Source organism: Megalobrama amblycephala, linkage group LG4 (assembly GCF_018812025.1).
Source record: "Megalobrama amblycephala isolate DHTTF-2021 linkage group LG4, ASM1881202v1, whole genome shotgun sequence".
NCBI classification, from domain to species: Eukaryota; Metazoa; Chordata; class Actinopteri; order Cypriniformes; family Xenocyprididae; genus Megalobrama; species Megalobrama amblycephala.
Genome location: NC_063047.1, coordinates 49,688,901 through 49,712,579, shown reverse-complemented (window position 1 = coordinate 49,712,579; position 23,679 = coordinate 49,688,901). Strand labels below are relative to the sequence as shown.

General features: G+C 35.2%; 1 protein-coding gene across 3 annotated transcripts in view; it reads left to right on the top strand.

Annotated features, from left to right (window-relative positions):
- Positions 1 to 17,732, top strand: part of ephb4a (eph receptor B4a) — a 51,072-nt gene extending 33,340 nt beyond the window's left edge. For 2 of the 3 annotated variants that reach the window (XM_048189777.1, XM_048189779.1), the window contains exons 5-17: positions 2,236 to 2,391; positions 4,775 to 5,110; positions 5,209 to 5,333; positions 6,696 to 6,864; positions 7,082 to 7,181; positions 11,349 to 11,413; positions 11,505 to 11,618; positions 11,806 to 12,053; positions 12,140 to 12,355; positions 12,495 to 12,644; positions 13,646 to 13,839; positions 14,821 to 14,979; positions 16,504 to 17,732. In XM_048189777.1, the coding sequence (XP_048045734.1) occupies positions 2,236 to 2,391; positions 4,775 to 5,110; positions 5,209 to 5,333; positions 6,696 to 6,864; positions 7,082 to 7,181; positions 11,349 to 11,413; positions 11,505 to 11,618; positions 11,806 to 12,053; positions 12,140 to 12,355; positions 12,495 to 12,644; positions 13,646 to 13,839; positions 14,821 to 14,979; positions 16,504 to 16,612 (2,141 nt within the window). In that variant the 3' untranslated portion in view covers positions 16,613 to 17,732. The remainder of the gene's footprint in view (positions 1 to 2,235; positions 2,392 to 4,774; positions 5,111 to 5,208; positions 5,334 to 6,695; positions 6,865 to 7,081; positions 7,182 to 11,348; positions 11,414 to 11,504; positions 11,619 to 11,805; positions 12,054 to 12,139; positions 12,356 to 12,494; positions 12,645 to 13,645; positions 13,840 to 14,820; positions 14,980 to 16,503) is intronic. The other variant, XM_048189778.1, reaches the window with a different exon arrangement.
- The last annotated feature ends 5,947 nt before the right edge of the window (positions 17,733 to 23,679 follow it).

Genomic DNA, 23,679 nt, shown 5'->3' with positions numbered 1-23,679 from the left:
TTTAGTAAGTACATTTAGCTAATTAATATTACTCAGTACTTATTTGCATAATTACACTGTAAAAATGTCACCTTAAAATAGTGTAATTTCAGGCTGACAATGGAAGCAGATAATATAAGATAATATAATACCTTTTCTATAGCTCAATTTGAATGGGATTTGATGTTTGAGGAAGCTTTGATATAGAGTTGGATGGGGTTGGAATATTTGTGGTTGTTTCTAAAATGGGAGTGTCCGTCGATACAGAAGATCATGTGCTCTGGATGTGTGCATCACGAAACCCAATGAATTAATTCTATAATTATATCATTATGTATATAATTAAGGGAAGTGCATTAAGATAATGATCATACCTGACACTGCTGGTACAGTGGCCAAGGTTTCTGAGATCAGACTTGCAGCGTAATTGATGTAATTGTGTTTTTACGTCGGATGAAATGCCAGCAGCACCGGCAGTACCTCGAAACCAGAAAGTAGGCAAAGATGGTTCTCCAGGCAGTTTAACAAGAAAATTTGCTTTAGTTATAGTGTAGTGTAGGTTTCAAATAAATGAAGGGAAGAGTTGTGAAAACAATAACATACTGCAATCACAGAGATTCCTATCTGGACAAGATTAGTTTTCTCAAAGGACCCTCTGGAATGAAAAAAACATAAGTAATTTGCTCAGAATTTTTTTTTCCTGAGGTTGTGCGAGAAAAACAGACATGTTCAATTTAGATGGGATTTAAATCACAGTGTGTGTCTATGAAACATAGATATGCCTTGGGCTTGTGGCAGGTCAAAAGTACTCAAGTTATAAACTACTGTTCAAAAGTTTGGGGTTAATGATTGTTTTTTTAGAAATTAGTTTTTTATTCAGCAAGGATGCATTAAATTGATCAAAAGTGACAGTAAAGACATTTATAATGTTACAAAAGATTCAAATAAATGCTGTTCTATTGAACTTTATATTCATCAAAGAATCCTGAAAAAAAAAAAAAAAAGTATCACGGTTTATATCATCAGCATATCAGAATGATTTCTGAAGGATCATGTGACACTGAAGACTGGAGTAATGATGCTGAAAATACAGCTTTGATCACAGGAATAAATTACATTTTACAATATATTCACATACAGAACAGTTATTTTAAATTTGTAAAAATTTTTCACAATATTCCTGTTTTTACTGTATTTTTGATCAAATAAATGCAGCCTTGGTGAGCAGAAGAGACTTCTTTCAAAAAAAAAAAATTAAAATCTTACAGAGCCCAAACTTTTAAACGGTAGTGTATACTTATGTTTTGATTACTGATTTTACTCACTGTTTAAAAATAGGTTAAAATGTTTTTGTTTAAAAATGGTATAGATTCATAATTAATACATTTCTATATCGGTCCATCTCTATATGGATGTGAACAGTAATGGCAACTTTATGTCTGTAAAACCACCAGAGCGCTGAAGTTAGAAGGATCTTTATCGTTCATTATGGAAATGTTTCAAATGAAACACACACACACACACACACACCCACCAGTGTAAAGCTGCTTTAACTAGGAGGATAATTCAGACCATATGTTTTGGTCTGAGTGAAACTGATGTTAATCAAATCCAGATGTGTTTCCATCAATACAGGGGTTGTGGAGAGCTGATTATGAAATGAAACTGGTCTGTAAGCCCGTCTTTTCCTGTCTCATGAGACTCTGCATTGCTCATTTGTACATGCGTGTGTCTGTATGTGTGTAGCGATGTGAGTGCATATGACTCAAGTTTCTTGTGCAGCCTGAACGTGTGTGGGTTTTATCTGCCGTGTCAGTCGAACAGCTATAAATCAAATGATTGAGTAGCTAAACACGTAGAAGAACATGGTCATTTTCCATATCGTACAGCAGACGTTTGCCACACAGAGATTCAGAAGCGGTTTAAATCCTAAATTAAAGCAGCATCAACTGAAATAGACACCGGCGCTTGTTTGAATTGTTGTCTAAATGATTGTTTAATGTTGACACAAAAGGACAAATGAGGTTTGTGCTTAAGACAGCAAGTTCTTGAGAGTGTGTGTGTGTGTGTGTGTGTTTATTTGATGGGAAAGTATGTTTGTTTTATCATACAGTGCTTATTTTCTCAAAATTTGTTGTTTCTCTGCTGTACTAAATAGGCTGGTTTATGCTGGTTTAGCTAGAAAACCAGCAAAGCCATGGGAAAATTAGTGGGTAAAGCTGATTATATAAATGTTGTGTCTCTGTGTCTGTCCAGCGTGTCCTGCGGGTCATTTTAAGATGGGTTCTGGTCCTGGTCCGTGTTCTGCATGTCCTGACTCCAGTCACATGGGAGAGACGGGCTCTGCCTCGTGTGTGTGTCGCCCTGGTTTCCACCGCGCTCCCACCGACAGTCCAGATACACCCTGCACACGTGAGTACAGCTCCTCACATCCCTTATAACTCATATTGTAACAAATATGATATGCAACTTTATTAAGGCCTTAATTATCAACATGATCAAAACTGTTGTACACAATCTATTACTTTTTTAGCAAATAAAAGTCCTTTTAATATAATTGTAAAAACATCCTCCTTAGGTCATGATACATGTATCTTTTTGCTGTGAAATCTTGACTGATTTTTATCAAGTAAACACAAGAATAACATATATTTATAGTGATATTTCAAGATGAACATTTACTGGACTGAAACAGCTTAGGTTAACATGATTATCCATACATTTTTTAGAAAAATCATCTTAAAGTGTCAGTATCAAAAATAATACATTTGAGGAAGGTTTATTTGTTCATCTCTCAGTCATCATTGTATTGCATTGAATTATATGTTTTAAAACTACAGAGCTTTGATCATAAAACGAAGCATTTAAATATTATCTCACTAAGACATTATTGGGAGATTCAGTGGGAACTGATATATATGTGACCCTGGAGCACAAAACTAGTCATAAGTCGCACAGGTATATTTGTAGCAATAGCAAACAATACATTGTATGGATCAAAATGATCTTTTCTTTTATGCCAAAAATCATTAGGATATTAAGTAAAGATCATGTTTCATGAAGATATTTAGTAAATTTCCTACCGTAAATATATGAAGAGTTCCAAAACGCGATAAACGCCATTTTCCGCCAAAATCAGTATTGTATCTGGCTGGTATCGAAAAGTAATTTATTAATTTTGCGCAAAATGTGATATCCGTCGTGTTATTCTGTCATGTTTTCTCCCTTTCTTTCCAAAACGCAACAAACGCCAGTCTCCTTTTTCTGCAGAACACGATATATCCGCTCAACCAATCACAGCGCGCCATTCCACACACTGTAAACACTGAAGGCTTTTTTAAAAAGCTGTTTTTAATACCAATGTACTCGGCAAATGTGTTTATTTAATCGTGCGGTGGCGTCAGATACTCTTTAATCGGTAATGACAAATAATTAATTTATAACATTAACAAGATGACACGTTGAATTCATTTTGGGAGCGACGGCTGAATGTATTTTTAGTAAAATGCCTGTATATAAGATAAATATTGGCAAAGTTCAGACTCTGTCATATATGTGAATCAGCTTACTTTGTTGTGTATTTTCAATTTGAAAAATAACTTGTATTGATGGATTAATTGCATTTTGGAAAAAAAAGTGTCATGGATTTATTGCATTTTGGGGAAAAAATAATATGTTTTTATAATAAACTTTTTAAAATCAAAATTTTGATTTGAATTTTTAATGTTTTTATAACCAAAAGATGCTATGTGAAAGTTTGAAACAGAAAATAGCGGTTTTCATCTTGCCACTTTCTTGGTAAAGAAAACACCTTTTTACTTAAATTAATCAAAATGGAGTTATTGCATTTTGTAACCCAAAATAGAATTTTTATGAGTGGATATGCATTGCTAAGGACTTCATTTGGACAACTTTAGAGGTGATTTAGACTTTTTTGCACCTTCAGATTCCAGATTTTCAAATAGTTGTATCTTGACCAAATATTGTCCTATCCTAACAATACACAATGGAAAGCTTATTTATTCAGCTTTCAGATGATGTATAAATCTCAATTTCAAAAAATAAATTGACCCTTATGACTGGTTTTGTGGTCCAGGGTCATATGCACTTTCCTTCCTCTTTTCATTCTGGTCTACATTATGTTTCCATCCACTTTTTCTTATGCCAATTTTATGCGGATATTGAATGAAAAACGCTGGATAGAAATAGCAAGATGCCCATAAGTCATAAAAACATAAGTGCTCAATTGAGGTGGATTATTATTTTTTTAATCCGAATTGAAGACATGCACATAAACTATGATGGAAAAACACATGGAGAGCATCAGCTTTCGTTTTTGCCCGCAAGGCCACAACGACCGCTGAGAGTGTGTGTTAGAATCAGGAATGGTGAGAGAACATTGTTGGCTGAAGACCCAATTTGGTTTGAAGATGAAAAACGTACCAAGCACAAAGTTTAAATCCCGCTTGTCTTCCCATAGTTTATGCTTTAGGTCATGAAACATGACAGCGTTTATTGCGTTTCGTCTGTGCGCTCCTTTGACACGGTGGCTTCCCCCATTGCAGCAACTATTTTGCACGTATTTTTCCAGGATGTGGTGATTTTTTTTATTTTTTTTGTGAAACACATGGAATGAAAACAATGCATTATTCTCAAATGTTTTATGCGATATTCCAAAGATAAATTCTCAACTTTGGATGGAAAAAAAAGCTAATGGCTATTCTGGCTTTTATATTGCATTCTGGGTATTGCAGACATTTCAAACAGATGAATAATTGAAAGTTGTCCTGTTCAGGTCCGCCCTCGTCCCCTCGCAGCCCCGTTCCTCAGGTCAATGACACGTCTCTCACGCTGGAATGGAGCGAACCGTTAGACAGCGGGGGCCGCTCGGACCTCACCTACAGTGTGGAGTGTCGAATTTGCTTGACCCCCAGGAGCCCCTGCGCACTATGCGGGGACGGTGTGAATTATCGGCCCTCCCAAACTGGGATCCAGGGCCGACGCGTGAGCATTTGGGGACTCCGACCTCACACCACCTACAGCTTCACCGTGATGGCCCTCAACGGGGTCTCTTCTCTGAGTCTGCAGGGGCCCGCGGGGGAGACCATCAACATCACCACCAGCCCCAACGGTGAGACGCAGAGACACTGCAGCTGCATATGAATGAAACTTGTGATCAGTGAATGTTTTCATTGCTCATGTATGTGTGTGTGTGTGTGTTTTGAGCAGTTCCTGTGCTGGTGTCGGGTTTGAGGAAGAGCACAGCCACAGAATCCAGCCTGACGCTGCACTGGAACACACCGACCCATTCGCACTACAGGATCCTACAGTATCAACTACGCTACTGTGAGAAGGTAAACTATACTACACTATACTAGTCTGGTATATACAAAAAAATAGAAGTAATTATGAATTACATATAAAGATGTAGGTAACACTTAAGTTTAGGGTCCAGTTCTCACTATAAACTAGTTGCTTATTAGCATGCATATTACTAGGATATTGGCTGTTTATTAGGACTTATATGAATGCGTTATTCTGCATAACCATATTCTACATCTCTTAATCCAATACCTAAACTTAACAACTACCTTACTAACTACTAATGAGCAGTAATTAGGAGTTTATCGAGGCAAAAGTCATAGTTAATGGTTAGATGATAGTGAGAACTGAACCCCAAACTAAAGTTTCAGATTTCAGCTAATTTAATTTAATACTAGGGATGCATGATATATTGGCCACCATATCGGTATCGGCCGATATATGTTCATTTTTAATGTCATCGTTATCGGCTCGATAAGAAAATTTGGCTGATAAATTAAGGCTGATAAATAATGGATTAATTCCTTCAGCTGAGACACTTCAAATGCACACCGTTCACCATTATGCTCTTGAATTGCTTGAAATATGATTGAAATCGCTTCAAAAAGGAAAATACAGTTAAGTTCAACATGTGAAGCGCAAGTCTGTCATATAGGCTACATAAAATTATAATAAAAACATTATAATTGTGTGTTTGGGACATGGTTTTTAATGGTGAGACTTTTGTTTTTGTAATCAGGCTCTCAAAAATGATATAAAAAATTGGATTTAGATTTATCGGCCAATATATCGGTTTTCGGCTTTCAAATATAAAGAATTATCGGTTATCGTATTGGCCAAAATTTTCATATTGGTGCATCCCTATTTAATACCAATTTAAACTATAATACATTCTCATCTGATTGCAATAAACGTGCATTTAAGTGTCTGAAAATATCACATTCAGTTTGCACTTAAGTATATTATTTCCGTAACAAGTACGCTTTTTAAAAGTATAAAAGTAATGCCTGTCTTGCTTACATTTCAGGATTTCTCACATTGGTTACAGTGAATAAGAGCACAAAGCTTTTTCTCAGGAAAATGTGAATTCTCCTCATATTGTAATTCAGTATTGTTTTCATACCTCCATTTCCTCTGCTCTCCTCAGCTTGAAATACAGACAGTCTATTTTTATGACCTCTCCCTATTTCTCTTTCTCCATCCTCCCCACTTGCTCCATTTTTCTCACCGCTTGTGTTATATTGATCTCTCTCTGTGGCACAGCTGTTCACTGTTTACACTACAAACCTGCCAGACTAATTAACAATTAATATATTCAAACAGCTCAGAAATGGTACGTGGAGAATCAGCTAAATGATTTTAATGGAAGATACTGGTGTGTGTTCTTTTGAAAGGAGCGTGGCTTTGAGGAGAACTCCTGTCATTATATGGAGAGCAATGTCAATGAGGTTGTGCTGAGCGACTTGCGCAGGGCGACGCAGTACGAGGTTCAAGTCCGCGCCCGCACCTTTGCCGGCTATGGCAGCTTCGGTCAAGCTATCGTCTTTCGAACTCTGCCCGACGGTAAGAAAAGGTCTAGCTTAGTATTGTGGTACTTTATTAATGCCCAACTTTTTGTGCCCTAGAGAAGGCATTTTATTGATTTTTTTTTTTTTTTTTTTTTTTTTTTCCTTGTGCAGATCGAAAACATTTTTTTTTTTTTGAGATTGTATCACACCTTTTGCCTTTTTTAAACCCTCTCTCTCTCACTTTGGCTGTCTGCCTCTCTCTATTTCCCTAGAAGATGATTCCTCATCTCCGCTGCTTGTTACTGGGATCCTTATAGCCATGGGCATGCTGCTCCTCATCATCGTCATTGCCGCTGCAATCTACTGTATAAGGTACAACAAGAGACCAACAAGCAAAAGAGAGTGTGAGGTTGTTATAATTGGGCCTGCATGTCCGCAGAAAGCTCCAGAGATTTCCACAGAATTCGTACAGCCGTCATTCACACATGCCCTGTCCCTTGCATGCTTGTTTATTAAATAATTTGGCTATTTTTAATAATGCTGCCAATCAGCAAGCAATAAAACTGTAGAAATCTCAGCACTGTTTAACTCATTTTACCATATATAAAGGTGCTGTTATGAGACTTTCTCGTGGCCTGGCTTAATAAAAGGCAACTGTTATGTAAGTTTTAAGCAAGTAAGCTCTTTGTTTGGTTGTTTGTTGGTTCAAACAACATACATTTTATGTCATCTGGTTCAATCAATAGTACAGGTTTTGGACTACTTGTTTTATTGAGCATTGAATATAGAAGGAGTGTTTGGGAAACCTGTTTGGAAACGGTCATTATGCTTGCACACAATGTTTGCAATAAAGCTAAAACTATTATTGAAATTATTAAAAATTATTTTTAAGAAAGCTAAAATAAAATATAAATATTAGATTAAAAAACTTAAATGGTTAATTAAATTAGAAATGTTGCCTTGGCAATTAACTTTAAGCACTACAATTACTAAAACTGAAATAAAAATAAATGAAAGGTAAATTGAAGTATAAAAAAAATAAAATTGACAAAAGCACATAACTTAAATATTAAAATGAATACTAAAAAATATTTAAAAAATAAATGTAATTCAAAATATGAACAAAACCTATAATAGTATATCAATGATACTAAAACAACATTGGCTAAAACTATTAAAATGTTCATTTTCAGTAACTAAAATAAAACTGAAATAAAAATAAAATATAAAAAATTGATTAAATACTTAAACTTAAAAAACTTAGCTGTTTTTAGTAAAAGTTAGTAACTGAAATAATTTTAAGTAGAAGTACTACAATTACTAAAGCTACAACTAAAATAGAAATAAAATTAAATAGAAATTTACAAAAGCACATAAAAATATAAACACTTAAATATTAAAATGAATACTAAAAAGTATAAAAATCGAATTCAAAATATGAACAAAAACTATAATAGTATATCAATCCATACTAAAACAACACTGACTAAAACTATTAAAATTAATTTTCAGTAACTAAAATAAAGCTGAAATAAAAATAAAATATAAAAATTTGATTAAACTTAAACTTACTAAATTTTACTAAAAAACAGCTAACTGAAATAAAATAATTTTAAGTAGAAAATTACAACTGAAAAAAAATAAATAAAGATAAATACAAATATAAAAAATACGGGGACAAAAGCACATAATAAAATTACTAAAATGTAAGAAAAAAATTAAATATAATTGTAAAAATAAACTAATTAAAAATATTAATAAATGCTACAATAGTATATAAATAATAATATAATAACACATCAAATGACACACTTCACCTTTACATCACTTCAGTGCAGAATTGCACAGATTATTCCTCACAACAATTGCAGAAAAAGTGGTAAAAATTAATTGTGTGTGGGTCTAATTAAGTGACAACGTCTTAATGTGCCTGTGGCTTTGCATACATCAGCCTGTTTGAGCTGAAGGAGCTGACATAGCTTTCCAAAGTGATCAGACTCTCCTAACAGTCATTTTTAGATGCATGAATTTGTGGGAACAGAGAGAGAGAGAGAGAGAGAGAGAAAGGGAAGTGGAGACAGGATACAGTTGTCCCACCCCAGTCTCCACAGGCCAAATCAGCAGAACAATAGTCGTGACCCTGGGGTAGCACACACATACACACACTTCTTTAAGCGCAAGTGTGTTTACACAATGAACATACACTCCAGTGTACATGCAAACTCAGATATTGCTGATAAACGGGCCGTATATGTGCCCACGTACCAACAGCTAAGATTAAAGGAGCGCGCACGTATGGAGGTTTACGTTATTGTTCACATTTGCACTCATTACGTACACAAACTTTCACACCCAGTTAAACGGAGAGTCCCTACAGTCAATCTCACACACACACACACACACCGGGAGCCTCCGGTCCAGACCTGCCATCAGCACTGGGTGGGACTAACGGGGCTATTTTAGTCCTGGGAAATCAGGGCGAAAGATAGACTTGGAAAATTTAGTTGCCATTTCCAAGCTCTGAAGTTCTCAGTTCTCATGTTTTTATCCAAGTATTAACTTAATATTAGTATATATAATAGTTAATAATATTAGCTAATAATAATAGTTCATATTAACTTGTTGACTTTGACTCTAAACGTTAGAATACAGACTTGAGTGTCTTTAGGGTAAAAAAATAAACTGAATTCTTTTAAGATTTCAAAGACTATTAAGCAAAGTCTCCATTCATTCAGTGAGAAGGACATACAGTGAAAAAGAGAGAGAAGAAAATAACAAGAATAACAAGGAGAACGACTTGAGTAATTTAAGACTGCGTTAGAGTATAATACACTATGAATAAGGAATGAGAGCTTGAGGTAAAAGACAAAGACACAGGAAGAGGAAGAGTGGGGTGGAGAGAGGGATTTAGTGTGCATTCAGTTCATTCTTTGCTCAGAGTAATATTACAACACAGGACGAAAAACAAAAACATGAAACGCAACAAGCACAAAGTCTCACACCGAGCCCAAACCAGGCATGACACAACAAGTTTCCAGTGTCAAGTATTTTTGCGAGCTCACTAAAAAACGTGCGCTGACTCACAATTGATACAATTTGACATTAGCGCACTGCTAAGCTAACAACACATTTATTGCGTGATGTGTTTTAATATTGAGTTAAATATATGTATAATTAACGTTTCTCAAAACTAATTAGCATTTTGGATTCAGCTTTTTCACTATGCATGCTGTTTTTTACTTGCCAGTCTTAGAGTTTGGCCAAAAGAAAGGACGTTTTAACCCCTTAGATGTAAAATATTTACTTGAAGTATCCTCTGAGATTTTAAGTTAATAATTCGATAATTTAACGACACACTTGCATATATACTTGTATACACTTGCATTTTCTTACAGTGGTTAATGGTGCACGACATGCAAGTAAATTAATGTTTTTATTTTTAAAATAATTCACGTTTTTATTAGTACTACACTCTAAAAAATGCTGGGTTAAAAAACAACCCAAGTGGGGTTGAAAATGGACAAACCCAGCGATTGGGTTAATGTTTGCCCAACCTAATGGGTAGTTTTAACTCAACTATTGTTTAAAAATTACTGTATGGCTGACTTAAAATGAACCCAAAATAAGTTGGAAATTAAAATTCAGACACATAATTACTAGAGGGAACAATAGTAATCAAAAGGTGAACATTTATTAATAAGCAATTTAATAAATTTTTATGGTTTAATTATTATTCATTAAACTTTTTAATAAATGTTCATTTATTAAACATTAACATATTTTGGGATCATTTTAAGCAAGCAATACAGTCATTTTTAAACAATAATTGAGTTAAATAAAACATTTAAACCAATCTCTGGGTTTGTCCATTTTATGAATTATTTGGGTTCATTTTAAGTCAGCCATATAATAATTTTTAAACAATAGTTGGGTTAAATAAAAGTACCCAGCACGTTGGGAAAACATTTAACCCAACCGCTGGGTTTGTCCATTTTCAACCCAACTTGGGTTATTTTTAGGCCAACATTTTTTAGTGTAAAGTTACCAAACTTCTATGCCTTTGCTGAAGAGACAAGCAGATGTTTTGGATGTTTTGGACGCTAGTGCTTGTTAACTAGCTTAACCAGCAAGACATCTGTGGTCAAGCAGCCAAAAATACCTTACTAAGTGGCCAACAACATGTTCAATCCGCTAAATTAGTAGCAAACCAGCAGTTAACATAAAGCGTTGGGCAATTGGTGACTTGGGATGTGGATAAAGACTGAACTGAAAAGCTAAACACTTAAAGTCAAACTTTAACTCGCTCAGCTGTGAAATTGCTAATAGCTTGAAGCGTCATGCTGCCATGGGATTTTCCCCAATCCTTGAAAATGTAATTACAGTTTTGCAGGGCATTGATGTCTAAAAACCTCAAACAAGTTTTGTTGTTTGTGCATATTACACTGTTCACTCGTTTTTTACCAATCTTATCATTGAAAGAAGTATATACTCTGGCAAAATATACTTATATCACTTCCACTGTCCCTTTTCTGTTCACAGAAAGCAAAATCATTTCAAAGATCCAGAACTGAGTGACAAAAATGGCCAGTATCTCATGGGTCAAGGTGAGCACTGCAATATCTTATTAAATTACGCATTCTGGTTAAGTTGTGGCTTTTTTGATTAATGGAGTAACTGACATTTTTTCTCTCCAAGGAGTGAAAGTTTACATCGATCCATTCACTTACGAAGACCCTAATGAGGCCGTGAGAGAGTTTGCTAAGGAGATTGATGTCTCATTTGTCAAAATCGAAGAGGTTATTGGGGCAGGCAAGTCTTCCTCCCTCACAACATTTATTTCTTTCGGACACATAATTTATTTTCAGACGGTGGAGTCACATATTCGGTCATTTGTCTTTGATATTTAACATACCGCTATGCGATGCTTATCACCTAATACAGTCACAACCTGGTTAAAAAATGGTTAAAAATTGAGTGCTTTATTTTGCCATTTTAGGCGAATTTGGCGAAGTCTGTCGGGGACGGCTGAGGATTCCTGGTAAGAAGGAGAACTATGTTGCCATCAAGACCCTTAAGGGTGGATACACAGACAAGCAAAGGCGGGACTTCCTGTCCGAGGCCTCAATCATGGGCCAGTTCCAGCACCCCAACATTATTCACCTGGAAGGCATAATAACAGCCAGCTGCCCCGTCATGATCCTCACAGAGTTCATGGAGAATGGAGCTCTGGACTCGTTCCTGAGAGTAAGTATGCGTAGGATCTAGTGGTGCATGTTTGTTGACATGAACATCTCAAGGACTCTCTGACATAGATCCTTCTCTCTCTCCAGCTCAATGATGGCCAGTTTACTCCAATACAATTAGTCGGGATGCTGCGCGGCATCGCATCGGGAATGAAATACCTCTCCGAAATGAGTTACGTACATCGGGATCTTGCCGCACGGAACATTCTTGTCAACAGTAACCTGGTCTGCAAGGTGTCCGACTTTGGTCTGTCGAGATTCCTGCAAGAGAATTCGTCTGATCCTACATACACCAGCTCACTGGTAAGAGCAAATGCTTCGGCACTTCACACGGACTCAATGTTTTTAAGGGAAAAAATGCAACCAAGTATTATTTTCAACTCATGCATCATGATCTGAATCTCCATTATTTATCAGAACATAACTGATCTGCTTCTTTCAGGGTGGAAAAATTCCAATCCGTTGGACGGCTCCCGAGGCCATTGCATTCCGTAAATTTACTTCCGCATCAGATGTATGGAGTTACGGAATTGTCATGTGGGAAGTGATGTCGTTTGGAGAGCGACCATACTGGGACATGAGCAACCAGGATGTAAGTTTTTGCAATGTTTGACATTTTATTTTGTTTAACGTTGTGACAGTTTTTTTGTTATGCCAATAGTCAAAATGTTGCTTTCAGATATTGCTTTCAGTTACACTACTGTTCAAAAGTTTGGGGTCAGTATGATTTTTTTTTTTTAAAGAAATTAATACTTTTATTCAGCAAGGATGCATTAAACTGATCAAAAGTGACAGTAAATACATTAATAATGTTACAAAAGATTAATATTTTAAATAAATGCTGTTCTTTTGAACTTCGGTTCATCAAAGAATCCTGAAAAAAAGCAGTGTCCATAAAAATATGGAGCAGCGCAACTGTTTTCAACATTGATAATAATCAGAAATGTTTCTTGAGCAGCAAATCAGCATATTAGAATGGACTGGAGTAATGATGCTGAAAATTCAGCTTTGATCACAGGAATAAATTACATTTTACTATATATTCAAATAGAAAACTATGAAAGCTTGTTTCCGCAACTGAATAATAAAAAAAAAGAAGGTAATTATCTCACAACTCGAGATATGAACTTGCGATTCTGTCTTTTTTCTCAGAATTGCGAGTTTATATCTCACAATTGCAAGTTTATATCACGCAATTAAGTAAAAATTAGAAAAAAGTCAATTGTGAGATAAAAGAGTCGCAAATTATATTTTTTATTCAGTGGCGGAAACAAGCTTCCATAAAAACAGTTATTTTAAATTGTAGCAATATTTTACAATATTACTGTTTTTACTATATTTTTGATCGAATAAATGCAGCCTTGGAGAGCATATTTTTTAAAAAAACAAATCTTACTTGAATGATAGTGTACATTACAAAAGATCTTTCCAATATCTGGCCGAAACTAAAAATAATATCTTAGAAGTGCTAATATTGTCATTATACATTATACATATATCTTCACTAATACATCCTTCGTCCCTAAAACATTTTCAGTTCACTTCCCCACTTTCATCCCACCCTCATTAACATAATCTGTTTTACCCAATCAGGTGATCAATGCCATAGAGCAGGATTACCGGCTGCCGCCTCCCCCTGACTGTCCCACATACCTGCACCAGCTGATGTTGGACTGCTGGCAGAAGGAGCGGACGGCACGGCCACGCTTTTCCAACATTGTCTCAGCGCTCGACAAGCTAATTCGCAACCCCGCCTCACTTAAAATCACCGCCCAAGAGGGGGCAGGGTAAGTTTCACATCCGTTACAGTTCCGTATCACTTATTATTCCCGTTATTTCAAAGAGCATTGCGGCCTAACACAGCAAAAGAACCACTAAGCCCTTTTTTTAAATCTTACAAACAATTTCTTTTGTTACACAGAATTACTGTGGAAAGCATGCATCAAATTGCCCACTGATTTCTTGATTTTAGGGTCAAATAAATTCTGGGACACTTATATTTCGGTTACACTTTATTTTGATAGTCTACTTTAGACATTCTACTAACTATAAGTAACATACATGTCAACAAACTTTCTTTAGACTCTTAGTAGATTTTTTGGGTTTAGGTTAGTATAATAAGTTGACATGTAGTTGCAAAGTTACTTATAGTCAGTAGAATGTCTGTTGGGGAGCATCAAAATAAACAGTCTACTAATACTCTAATGACTGCTAGTTGACATGTAGTTGCTTATAGTTAGTAGAATGTCTAAAGCGGACTATCAAAATAAAGTGTAACCCATATTTCAATTGTATTTCTATTGGTTCTATGTTGCCGTGTTGACTAAAACAATTAATGTTGGGCAGGATTACTGAAAAATAGTTACTTCTTCACAGGAGACGTAATGTGATTACAGTAATGCATTTAGCCCAACAATGCTTGTCAATCAAGAACATAGCGGTTCCTGTTTTAGGTTTAGTCACTCTCATTCCGTCCATCATTTCATTAGCTTGGCTCTCATCCGCACAGCATGGCCTCTTGTATGTTAGTCTTGCCCCTCCCCTCTCGGCATGTTGGCCTGTCAGTCTGTCAATCAAGTCTCAGTATGAGCACATATCTGTCTGTCACATGTTCGCCTCTCCCCTCCCCCTCCCCTCCAGGGAAAGCTGTTCGAGTCTTCCTCTCTTTGGCAGCCTTTCTAGATTTGTGTCGCTGCAGGCTGACTCATGACATCATCTTAATATGGGCAATTACATGCATTTTAACACGTCCCTCTCGTCCTCCTCAGACCCTCTCACCCTCTGTTGGACCAGCGTTCCCCACTGACACCCTCATCCTGTGGGACGGTGGGCGATTGGCTCAGGGCCATCAAGATGGAGCGTTACGAGGAGAGTTTTCTACAGGCTGGTTACACGTCCATGCAGCTACTCGCCCACATCAACACAGAGTGAGTAAAGATAATATCACCTTCAGTCAACAATATACTGAATTCCAGGTATAATAGACAGCAAATTCTGAGATACAACTGGATTACAAGGAAGATTAAAAACTTGTCGTCTTTGAAGTGTAAATAATTGAGTTCACAATCAAATTTATAAGAATTAATAATAAGTGTTACTAAATAAAAACAAAAAAACTAAATAAAAGGACTAATTATTATATTATATTATATTATATTATATTATATTATATTATATTATATTATATTATATTATATTATATTATAGACAGCAAATTCTGAAATTACAAGAAAGATTAAAAACTTGTCTTTGGTAAAAGGTATATAATTAAATTCTAAATCATTTATAAAAAAAATTATTTAAAAAAATGTATAAAAATAAATAATAAATAATAAATGTTACTAAATAGAAACAAAAAAATAAATTATATGACTAATTATATTATATTATATTATATTATATTATATTATATTATATTATATTATATTTTATATTATATTATATTATATTATATTATATTATATTATAGACAGCAAATTCTGAAATACAACTGAATTACAAGAAAGATTAAAAACTTGTCTTTGGTAAAAGGTATATAATTAAATTCAAAATCATTTATAAAAAATTTATAAAAAAAACGTATAAAAATAAATAATAAATGTTACTAAATAGAAACAAAAAAATAAATTATATGACTTATTATATTATAATATATTATATTATATTATATTAATTTTATATAATAGACAGCAAATTCTGAAATAAAACTGAATTACAAGGAAGATTAAAAACTAAAAGGTAAATAATTGATTTCACAATCATTTATAAAAAAATAATCAGTGTTACTAAATAGAAACAAATAAAATTAAATAAAAAGACTAATTATATTATATAATATTAATTTATATTATATCATTTTATATTGTATTAATTTTCTATTGTTTTTATATTATATTATAATATAATAATATAATATAATATAATATAATATAATATAATATAATATAATATAATATAATATTCAAAAGTTTAAAGTTGGTACAGTGTTTTTGAAATAAGTTTCTTATGTTCAACAAGGCTGCATTTGTTTAAAAATACAGTAAAAGCAGAAATATTGTAAAATGTAATTACAATTTAAAATAACTGTTTTCTAGCAGCATTACTTCAGTCTTCAGTGTCACATGATCCTTCAGAAATCATTCTAATATGCTGATTTGCTGCTCAAAAAACATTTCTGATTACTGTTATCAATGTTGAAAACAGTTGTGCTGCTTCATATTTTTTTTTCCAGGATTCTTTAGTGAATAGAAAGTTCATAATAACAGCTTTTATTTGAAATACATGTCACTTTTTTTGTCAAAAAAAAAAAAAAAAAAAAAAAAAACTTGATCCCAAACTTGTGAACTGTAGTGTATATTTATATTTATTGTTTTTACATATGCAAACAACATAATATAGCTAAGGTCTAATTCTGTTTTTTATTTCTCTCTCTCTCTGTTTCCGTGTCTCAGGGATCTGCTGCGTTTGGGAATAACTCTGGCTGGTCATCAGAAGAAGATTCTGTCCAGCATTGAGGCTCTTGGGATTCAAAACAAAACTCCCGGGAATGTGCTCTACTGAGTGAACCGTACACACTCACACACATGCAAACGCTTGTTGAGTTTGCCGGACAACCTTCATGTAACCTATCCACTCACAATCAGGAACATTTCTACTTCCTTTCTACTGGGTCACTTAAGGATCAAGATTGCTTATTTGCTTCCAAGTCTACCTAAAGGGGACCAGTCCAGGAACATGTCGGAAACATCAACGTAATACTACTAATATTACAAAGCTTCATTTGTGATATCAAACGGGTCTCATAGGGATGTTACTTCACCCTTTTCCATATTTCGGGGAGCCACATGATGTAATCCAGAAGGAAAGACTTGCTCTGACATCATAATGCAAAGACAGTATTTCCATTTTTGCAGAGTATTTTTCTAAAGGAGACTTTCGTACTGAAGAGGATTGAGCGTAAGACCTTTATAACGCAAGAATGTGGATACAAGTATCAGATTATTAATGACAACTTCTTCATCCTTCATTTTAAGGATGTGTTGTGCACAAACGGTCAGATACACACTACGTGGCTAAAGTGCTAAAAAAAATGGTATTGTTTTTAAATGATGCACTCTGTGTGTGTGTATGTGAGCAGCAATAAGAAAATTAGCACAAAAGTCTTAGCACTTTTTTCAGAGGAGAAAGACATGAATGAAGCAGAGGTTCCATTGGTGAACTAAATATGCGAAACATACGTGCTTATACAAACACACACACACATATACACACGTAGAGATCTGCAACACTTGACTGGCACTAAAAAGAGACCAAATAAAAGACACTCTGTTGTTTTATGAGTGGCTGAAAGACTCGAAACAACCTTTGAACGTGTGCCATACTGTTTTGTTTATTACGGGAATGTTGTGCTGGTTTGACTCACCAACTTGGAGCTGGTGTTCATCATCAACTAAACCACAAGATTCAAAAGCCACCCTTTCATACCACGAGTGGGTTTATGGGTAGGAGGATGTGGTCTTCACATTGGAGATCCACAAGAACAAACCAGGGACTTTTATTCTGTTGCCTCTTTTTTTTTTGTTTTTTTTTTTTGTATAAATATATCTTGATTTATGTAAAAAGATTCATTTTCTTTGTCAGTGTAATCTGTGTTTCTGTTACAATAAAAAGTATACATTTAGTCTAGTTTTAAAATTTCTTTCTTGCTTGCTTCTCTTTTACTAAGACAAGGAATCGAATTTCTCTTGTTTAAGAAAGAGTTCATTAAGGCCCAGTTTACTCGTATTAAGATGCGTTTTGGTCGATCAGATCACAAGTGAACAACGCTAAATACAGGTGTAAACGGGGCCTAAAATGTTTTGAACTTCTCCACTTTCGACCACTTCCAAAGCTGGTCGAAAACACATTTGACCGGATTGCTTTCATAGTGTAGACGCTCATGTGGTCAAATGCATTTGAACAACCATAAAAGATCGTCTACTCTCCTCCTACTGACCTAATGCATAAACATTATGGGAAGCGCACTTGCCAGAAGGGATTTAAACTTTGTTGGATGAAGACCCAAGTTAAGTTTGAAGATGAAAATGTACCAAGCACAATGTTCTCTCACCATTCCTGATTTCTAACACACACTCGCTGCCTTCGGCCGGTCTTGTGGCTGTCAGAGCAGAAACTAAAGCTGACGATCCCCGTCTGTTTTTCCGTCATCTCCAATCACGTTCATATGTAAATTGAATTAGCTTATTTTGTCCATTAGATTGAAAGATCTGAAAAAAACATACATTTACCCACCCATAGACTCTCCCCTCAAAGAAATCAGGACAGAAGTGATTGAAATTGGACAAAAGAGACAGATTAAAACACCAGGGGCCTGTACCATGAAGCCAGGTAAGTTTCAGATTAGTTTGCGGCAATCCTGGTTTTTAGGTACCATGAAAATGACTTGGCTTTTAGCAGTGTTCATCACAATGGTAACTTACACTCCACAGGTTTTGTTCTGCTTAAGAGATCTCAAACCAATCGGATGTGAGCAAAGTGACACTGACACATCCAACGTAATAAAGTCACTCCCCCAGTTTCTCTTTGTCCAAATTAAAGGTCACTATATAGTAAAAAATTGAAAGATGGCCCAACGCTATTTGGGACTCTGCAGCACACTCAAGGTGAAGGTGAAGAGCACATTTACATATGTTTTCAAGGCACGGCAGAAAAATAAACTTGACTTAAGAAGCCTGTTTAATTCTAAGGTTCAGAGAGACTGTGGAAAATGGTCGTGACAAACTAAATATGCCTGTTTTTGGCACATAAATCTTTCACAAACATTATAAGTCGACCTCAGAGAAAAATCTAAATAAATAATAAATGTATATGACCCTTTTAATTCTTGCTCTCTTCCAGTCTTCCCGTTCTCCCGGGATCGTTCTTGATCCTTTTATCTGTGACTGACTATGCTGCGGTCCGCACACACCTGCTGGATGCATATTTCCATAATTGTTTTGGGGTGATCCGATTTCTTGGACATTCTTGTTTTAAGCATTCCTCCCTGAAGATACAATGACCTTCTCTGCTCGGCAGAGGTGCGAGTGAGATTTGGGAATGGGGCTTAGAGTTCCCCTCCCCCTGTCTGTGTCTCTTCACCAATGGATCTCTTGTCCCCAATCCCTTCAGAAGAAAGAACCAGTTCTTTCCCAAGACTCCTTGAAAACGTCCTTGACTTAAACCTTCTTTTGACTTCGCCTCCTCTCTTTTTCCTCCCATCTTGCAGTTTCCTTGCGTGTCTGTTTGTAAGTTTATCTATCTCATCTTTGCAAACCCATCTGGGATGCAGTGGTATTTGGTAAAACTATTATTCCTAGAATCAAAAGATATTAAATTTTGCATAAAGTCAATATGTAGTAATTTAGAACAGTTAAGATTGCTTACATATTTTTATAGACAATTATAAGCATTTCCCCCGAAATTCTATTATTTGCCTTAATGTTTTACTTTCTAATTTTCATAGATAATTATCTCTGTTCTCAAAGATAATTATCCTTAGACTCTCATTACTGAAATGGAATAATGAAAATCATTGTGTCCCGACTAAAGACACACCAATAATTAGCTGAAACTTATTTTTCAAATGATATTCACACTTATATATATATATATATATATATATATATATATATATATATATATATATATATATATATATCAGTTTATTTATTTATTTATTTATTGCATCACATTAACAAGATGGGGGTTGGGGAGTTGCCATGAAAATTGTTATTTTCTTATTTTGATTTTGGAAAGAAATTTGACTTCTGACAGCATTTTTGACATTAAATAGCATTTTTGAGGCTGTATCTTTGAAACCTATGTGGTCCAAGTTGTTCTTCTGTAAGAAACTGAAACAAGGAGCATACATTAGAAGCTATTGTCAAATACAAATAGATTTAATGTTGGGTCCGTATTATTAGGGCGGGAGAGTGGTTAAGAGATTATGATTGCCCTTATTGTGCTAAGCTCTTCTGAATGCTTCAGTAAATTATATGTTGCTGTGCTGAGTTTTTGGGGTCTATGATTGTCTGTCTTAGTTGTGTGTCTGTTTGCTCCAGGAGCCTTTATCTTTTGAGAAAGAACACAAAGCACATTCCTCAAGTGTCCCACCCCACCCCCTACTCCAATCTTTGTCTTTAAACAATGCCTGCCAGCCTCTTCTCTTACCATGCATCCCTTTGCAGGACAAAAGACAGAAGTCAGCACACTCCTCTCTTCCTTCACATATGGATTTATCATCTTTCTCAATCATTACTCAAGCCAAAAAGCTGAACATCCCATCTTTAATAAGCTGTCCAGATGAAGTGTCTGTGTATAAGGTTGTGTTCTTAACTCTCATGTTAAAGCAATAAGCAATTAAGTATGTTTTATGTGCCAAAATACATTTAAAATGGGACAGTAATCCATTGTCAATTTCGGATGAGAGACTGTAGGCTAGGAAAAAACATGAAGCCTTCAAAATTAAATTTGAATTTTGTGGCTTTTGTTGCTTGAAGTTTGAAGTCATTTATTAGTTAGGTAAGCTTGGTATAATAGTCAGTGTATGAAACCGAAAGATATGATTTAAAGGTTCCATTGAATTGAAAATTGAATTCACCTTGGCATAGTTGAATAACAAGAGTTCAGTACATGGAAATGACATACAGTGAGTCTCAAACTCCATTCTTTCCTCCTTCTTATATAAATCTCATTTGCCACGGAACACTATCAAACTCATTCAGAATCAAATGTAAACATCCAAATAAATACTATACTTACGCGACTAGACATGCTGCATGACGAACACTTTGTAAAGATCCATTTTGATGGTTATATTAGCTGTGTAAACTGTGTTTATGCAGTGATAGAGTCGAGGGGGCGGAGAGCTCGCAATTTAAAGGGGCCGCGCAGCATGAATCGGCGCATTTCTAATTATGCCCCAAAAAATTTATTAAAAAAAATCTATGGGGTATTTTGAGCTGCAACTTCACAGACACATTCAGGGGACACCTTAGACTTATATTACATCTTGTAAAAAAAATGTTCGATGGCACCTTTAAGTGTAAAAATGAGTGATTAGATGTTCATAAGGCTCATCTATATTGTTTTCTGAGATTATGAAAGCAGCATTCATAAAGGTATGCTTTGAAGTCTTACTCGTGGATGGTTTGTTATTTACAAAGTTCTTGTTATGATCAATGACAATGACATAGTTGTAGTTCTCCAAAATAATCTATACAGGAGCTAAGGAACATATCAACACCAAGTAAACAAATTATGGACAATATTTTGAAGCGTTGTGGTAAAAAGCCTTATATCTTTGGAACACTAGGTGGCGCTGAGATTGAACTCAGATACCTTCAGGTCGTGCTGTTGATGATCCCTACCACATTTCATGCCAGTATGTCAAAGCGTTTAAAATAAATCAATGTTTACATAAAATGTTTAAATGGTGGATGGATGATTTGACCAGTTCTGGCAAAATTGGTATCAACAGATTCAGCATGACCCAAGGAATTCACATTTACTGGCAAACATTTCACAAGCTATAAGCAAAAATCACCATTTTCATGAAGGTGGTGCTGTCGTCAAATTTAGCATGTGCCCTCAAATCATGGCACTAAGGAAGCATACCAAGTTTTCAATTTTAGGACAAAGGGTTGAAAAGTTATAACCAAAAGAAAAGTGAATATTTAAACTGATGGTGGCTCTATAGAGTTTGTTCTAGAGACCCTAAAGGTGGCCAAGAGTTTATTCATGTCCACCCCATTAAGTGTGCCAAATTTCATCGTTTTCCTACAAGTGATTCTAAGAGCTGACATAGACTCATATGGCAGAGGAGGAAGAAGAAGAAAACTACCGGATGCAATAGGGGCTACGCACTTTTGGTCCTTTGACCCTAACTACATCAACACAGGAAAGAAAATTGTATTCCCAAAACATTTCATGTTAAGGTTCAGGTCTTTAATAGCACTAGTGTGGCTCAAACTAGAAACTAAAATCATTCTCAAAAATTCCTTGCTCAAATACAAAAATATATGGTTTGTTCTTGTTATGATCAATGACAATGACAGTTGTTCTTCAAAATAATTTATACAGGAGCCAAGAAACATATCAACACCAGTAAAACAAATTATGGACAATATTTTGAAGCATTGTGGTAAAAAGCCTTGTATCTTTGGAACACTAGGTGGCGCTGACATTGAACTTCTCAGATACCTTCAGGTCATGCTGTTGATGATCCCTACCACATTTCGTGCCAGTATGTCAAAGCGTTTAAAATAAATCAATATTTACAAAAAATGTTTAATGGTGGAAGGACCAGTTTTGGCAAGAGATTCAGCATGACCCAAGGAATTCATATTTTCTGGCAAACTATAAATTAAGCAAAAATAGCAGATTTTCAGATGTAGGTGGCGCTGTCGTCAAATGTGCCCTCAAATCATGGTTCGAATGAAGCATACCAAGTTTAAATTTTTTTTCAAAGGGTTGAAAAGTTAAAATCAAAAGAAAAGTGAATATTTAAACTGATGGTGGCGCTATAGCGTTTGTTCTAGAGATACTAAAGTTGGCCAGGGGTTTATTCATGTCCACCCCATTAAGTGTGCCAAATTTCATATTTTTCATACAAGCGGTTCTAATAGATCCCATAGACTCACATGACAGGGAAAGAAGAAGAAGAAAACAACCGGATCCTATAGGGGCTACGCACTTTTGGTGCTTTGACCCTGACTACATCAACACAGGAAAGAAAATTGTATTCCCCAAACCATTTCAGGTTCAGGTCTTTAACAGGAGTATTGTGGCTCAAACTAGAAAGCTAATGGAATTGAAATCATTCTCAAAAATTCCTTGCTCAAACACAAAAATAAGATGATTGGGAAGTAACAGTTTCTTTGCCAAGCACACTTTTGTAAATTGAGTAGGTTACTTTTTATATAATATCACTATTTTTTTTTAACAAAGTTTTCACAAAATTGGACAAACTCCATGTTCTTTATATAATGACAGATATCTCTGTTTTGCAGTTTTAAACCTTTTATATCCTTACTCCAAACGTAGCAAATCCATTTTTTTCAATCAAAATGTGACTAAAAAAGCATTCTCGTTGACAAACAAACTGAAGTGCTGTAATATTGTTTTTGAAATCTCTTTGTTTTATTGCTCTGTTTTATAGGAGGTCATTCTTTTGTGCTTTAGTGTGTATTTAGTGTATACTTCTGTGTGTGACACACTTGTCAGAGGGACGTCTCTGGTGCCTGAGTGTTGACAGAGTGTGTATGTGACCTTTGTGTGAATGGCCATCCATTATAGAATGACGGGGAAGATAAGGACAGAGGTCTGTCCTATTAGAGAGCTGTGTGTGTGTGTGTGTGAACACTCAGCTCTTTATGTCTAGTTCATTCTTGTGTGCAGTGAAGCATATGGGTGGACCTGACTGGAGAGGGGGCATAGATAAGAGTGATATAAAGCCAGACACTCCATAAGGTGTGTGTGTGTGTTTGAATGGTCTGTGCATTATTAACATTCCATGCTTTAGGGGTATTTGTTGGTCATTATAAGGATTAAAATAATGTTCCGGTTTGAATACAAGTTAAGCTTTGTGG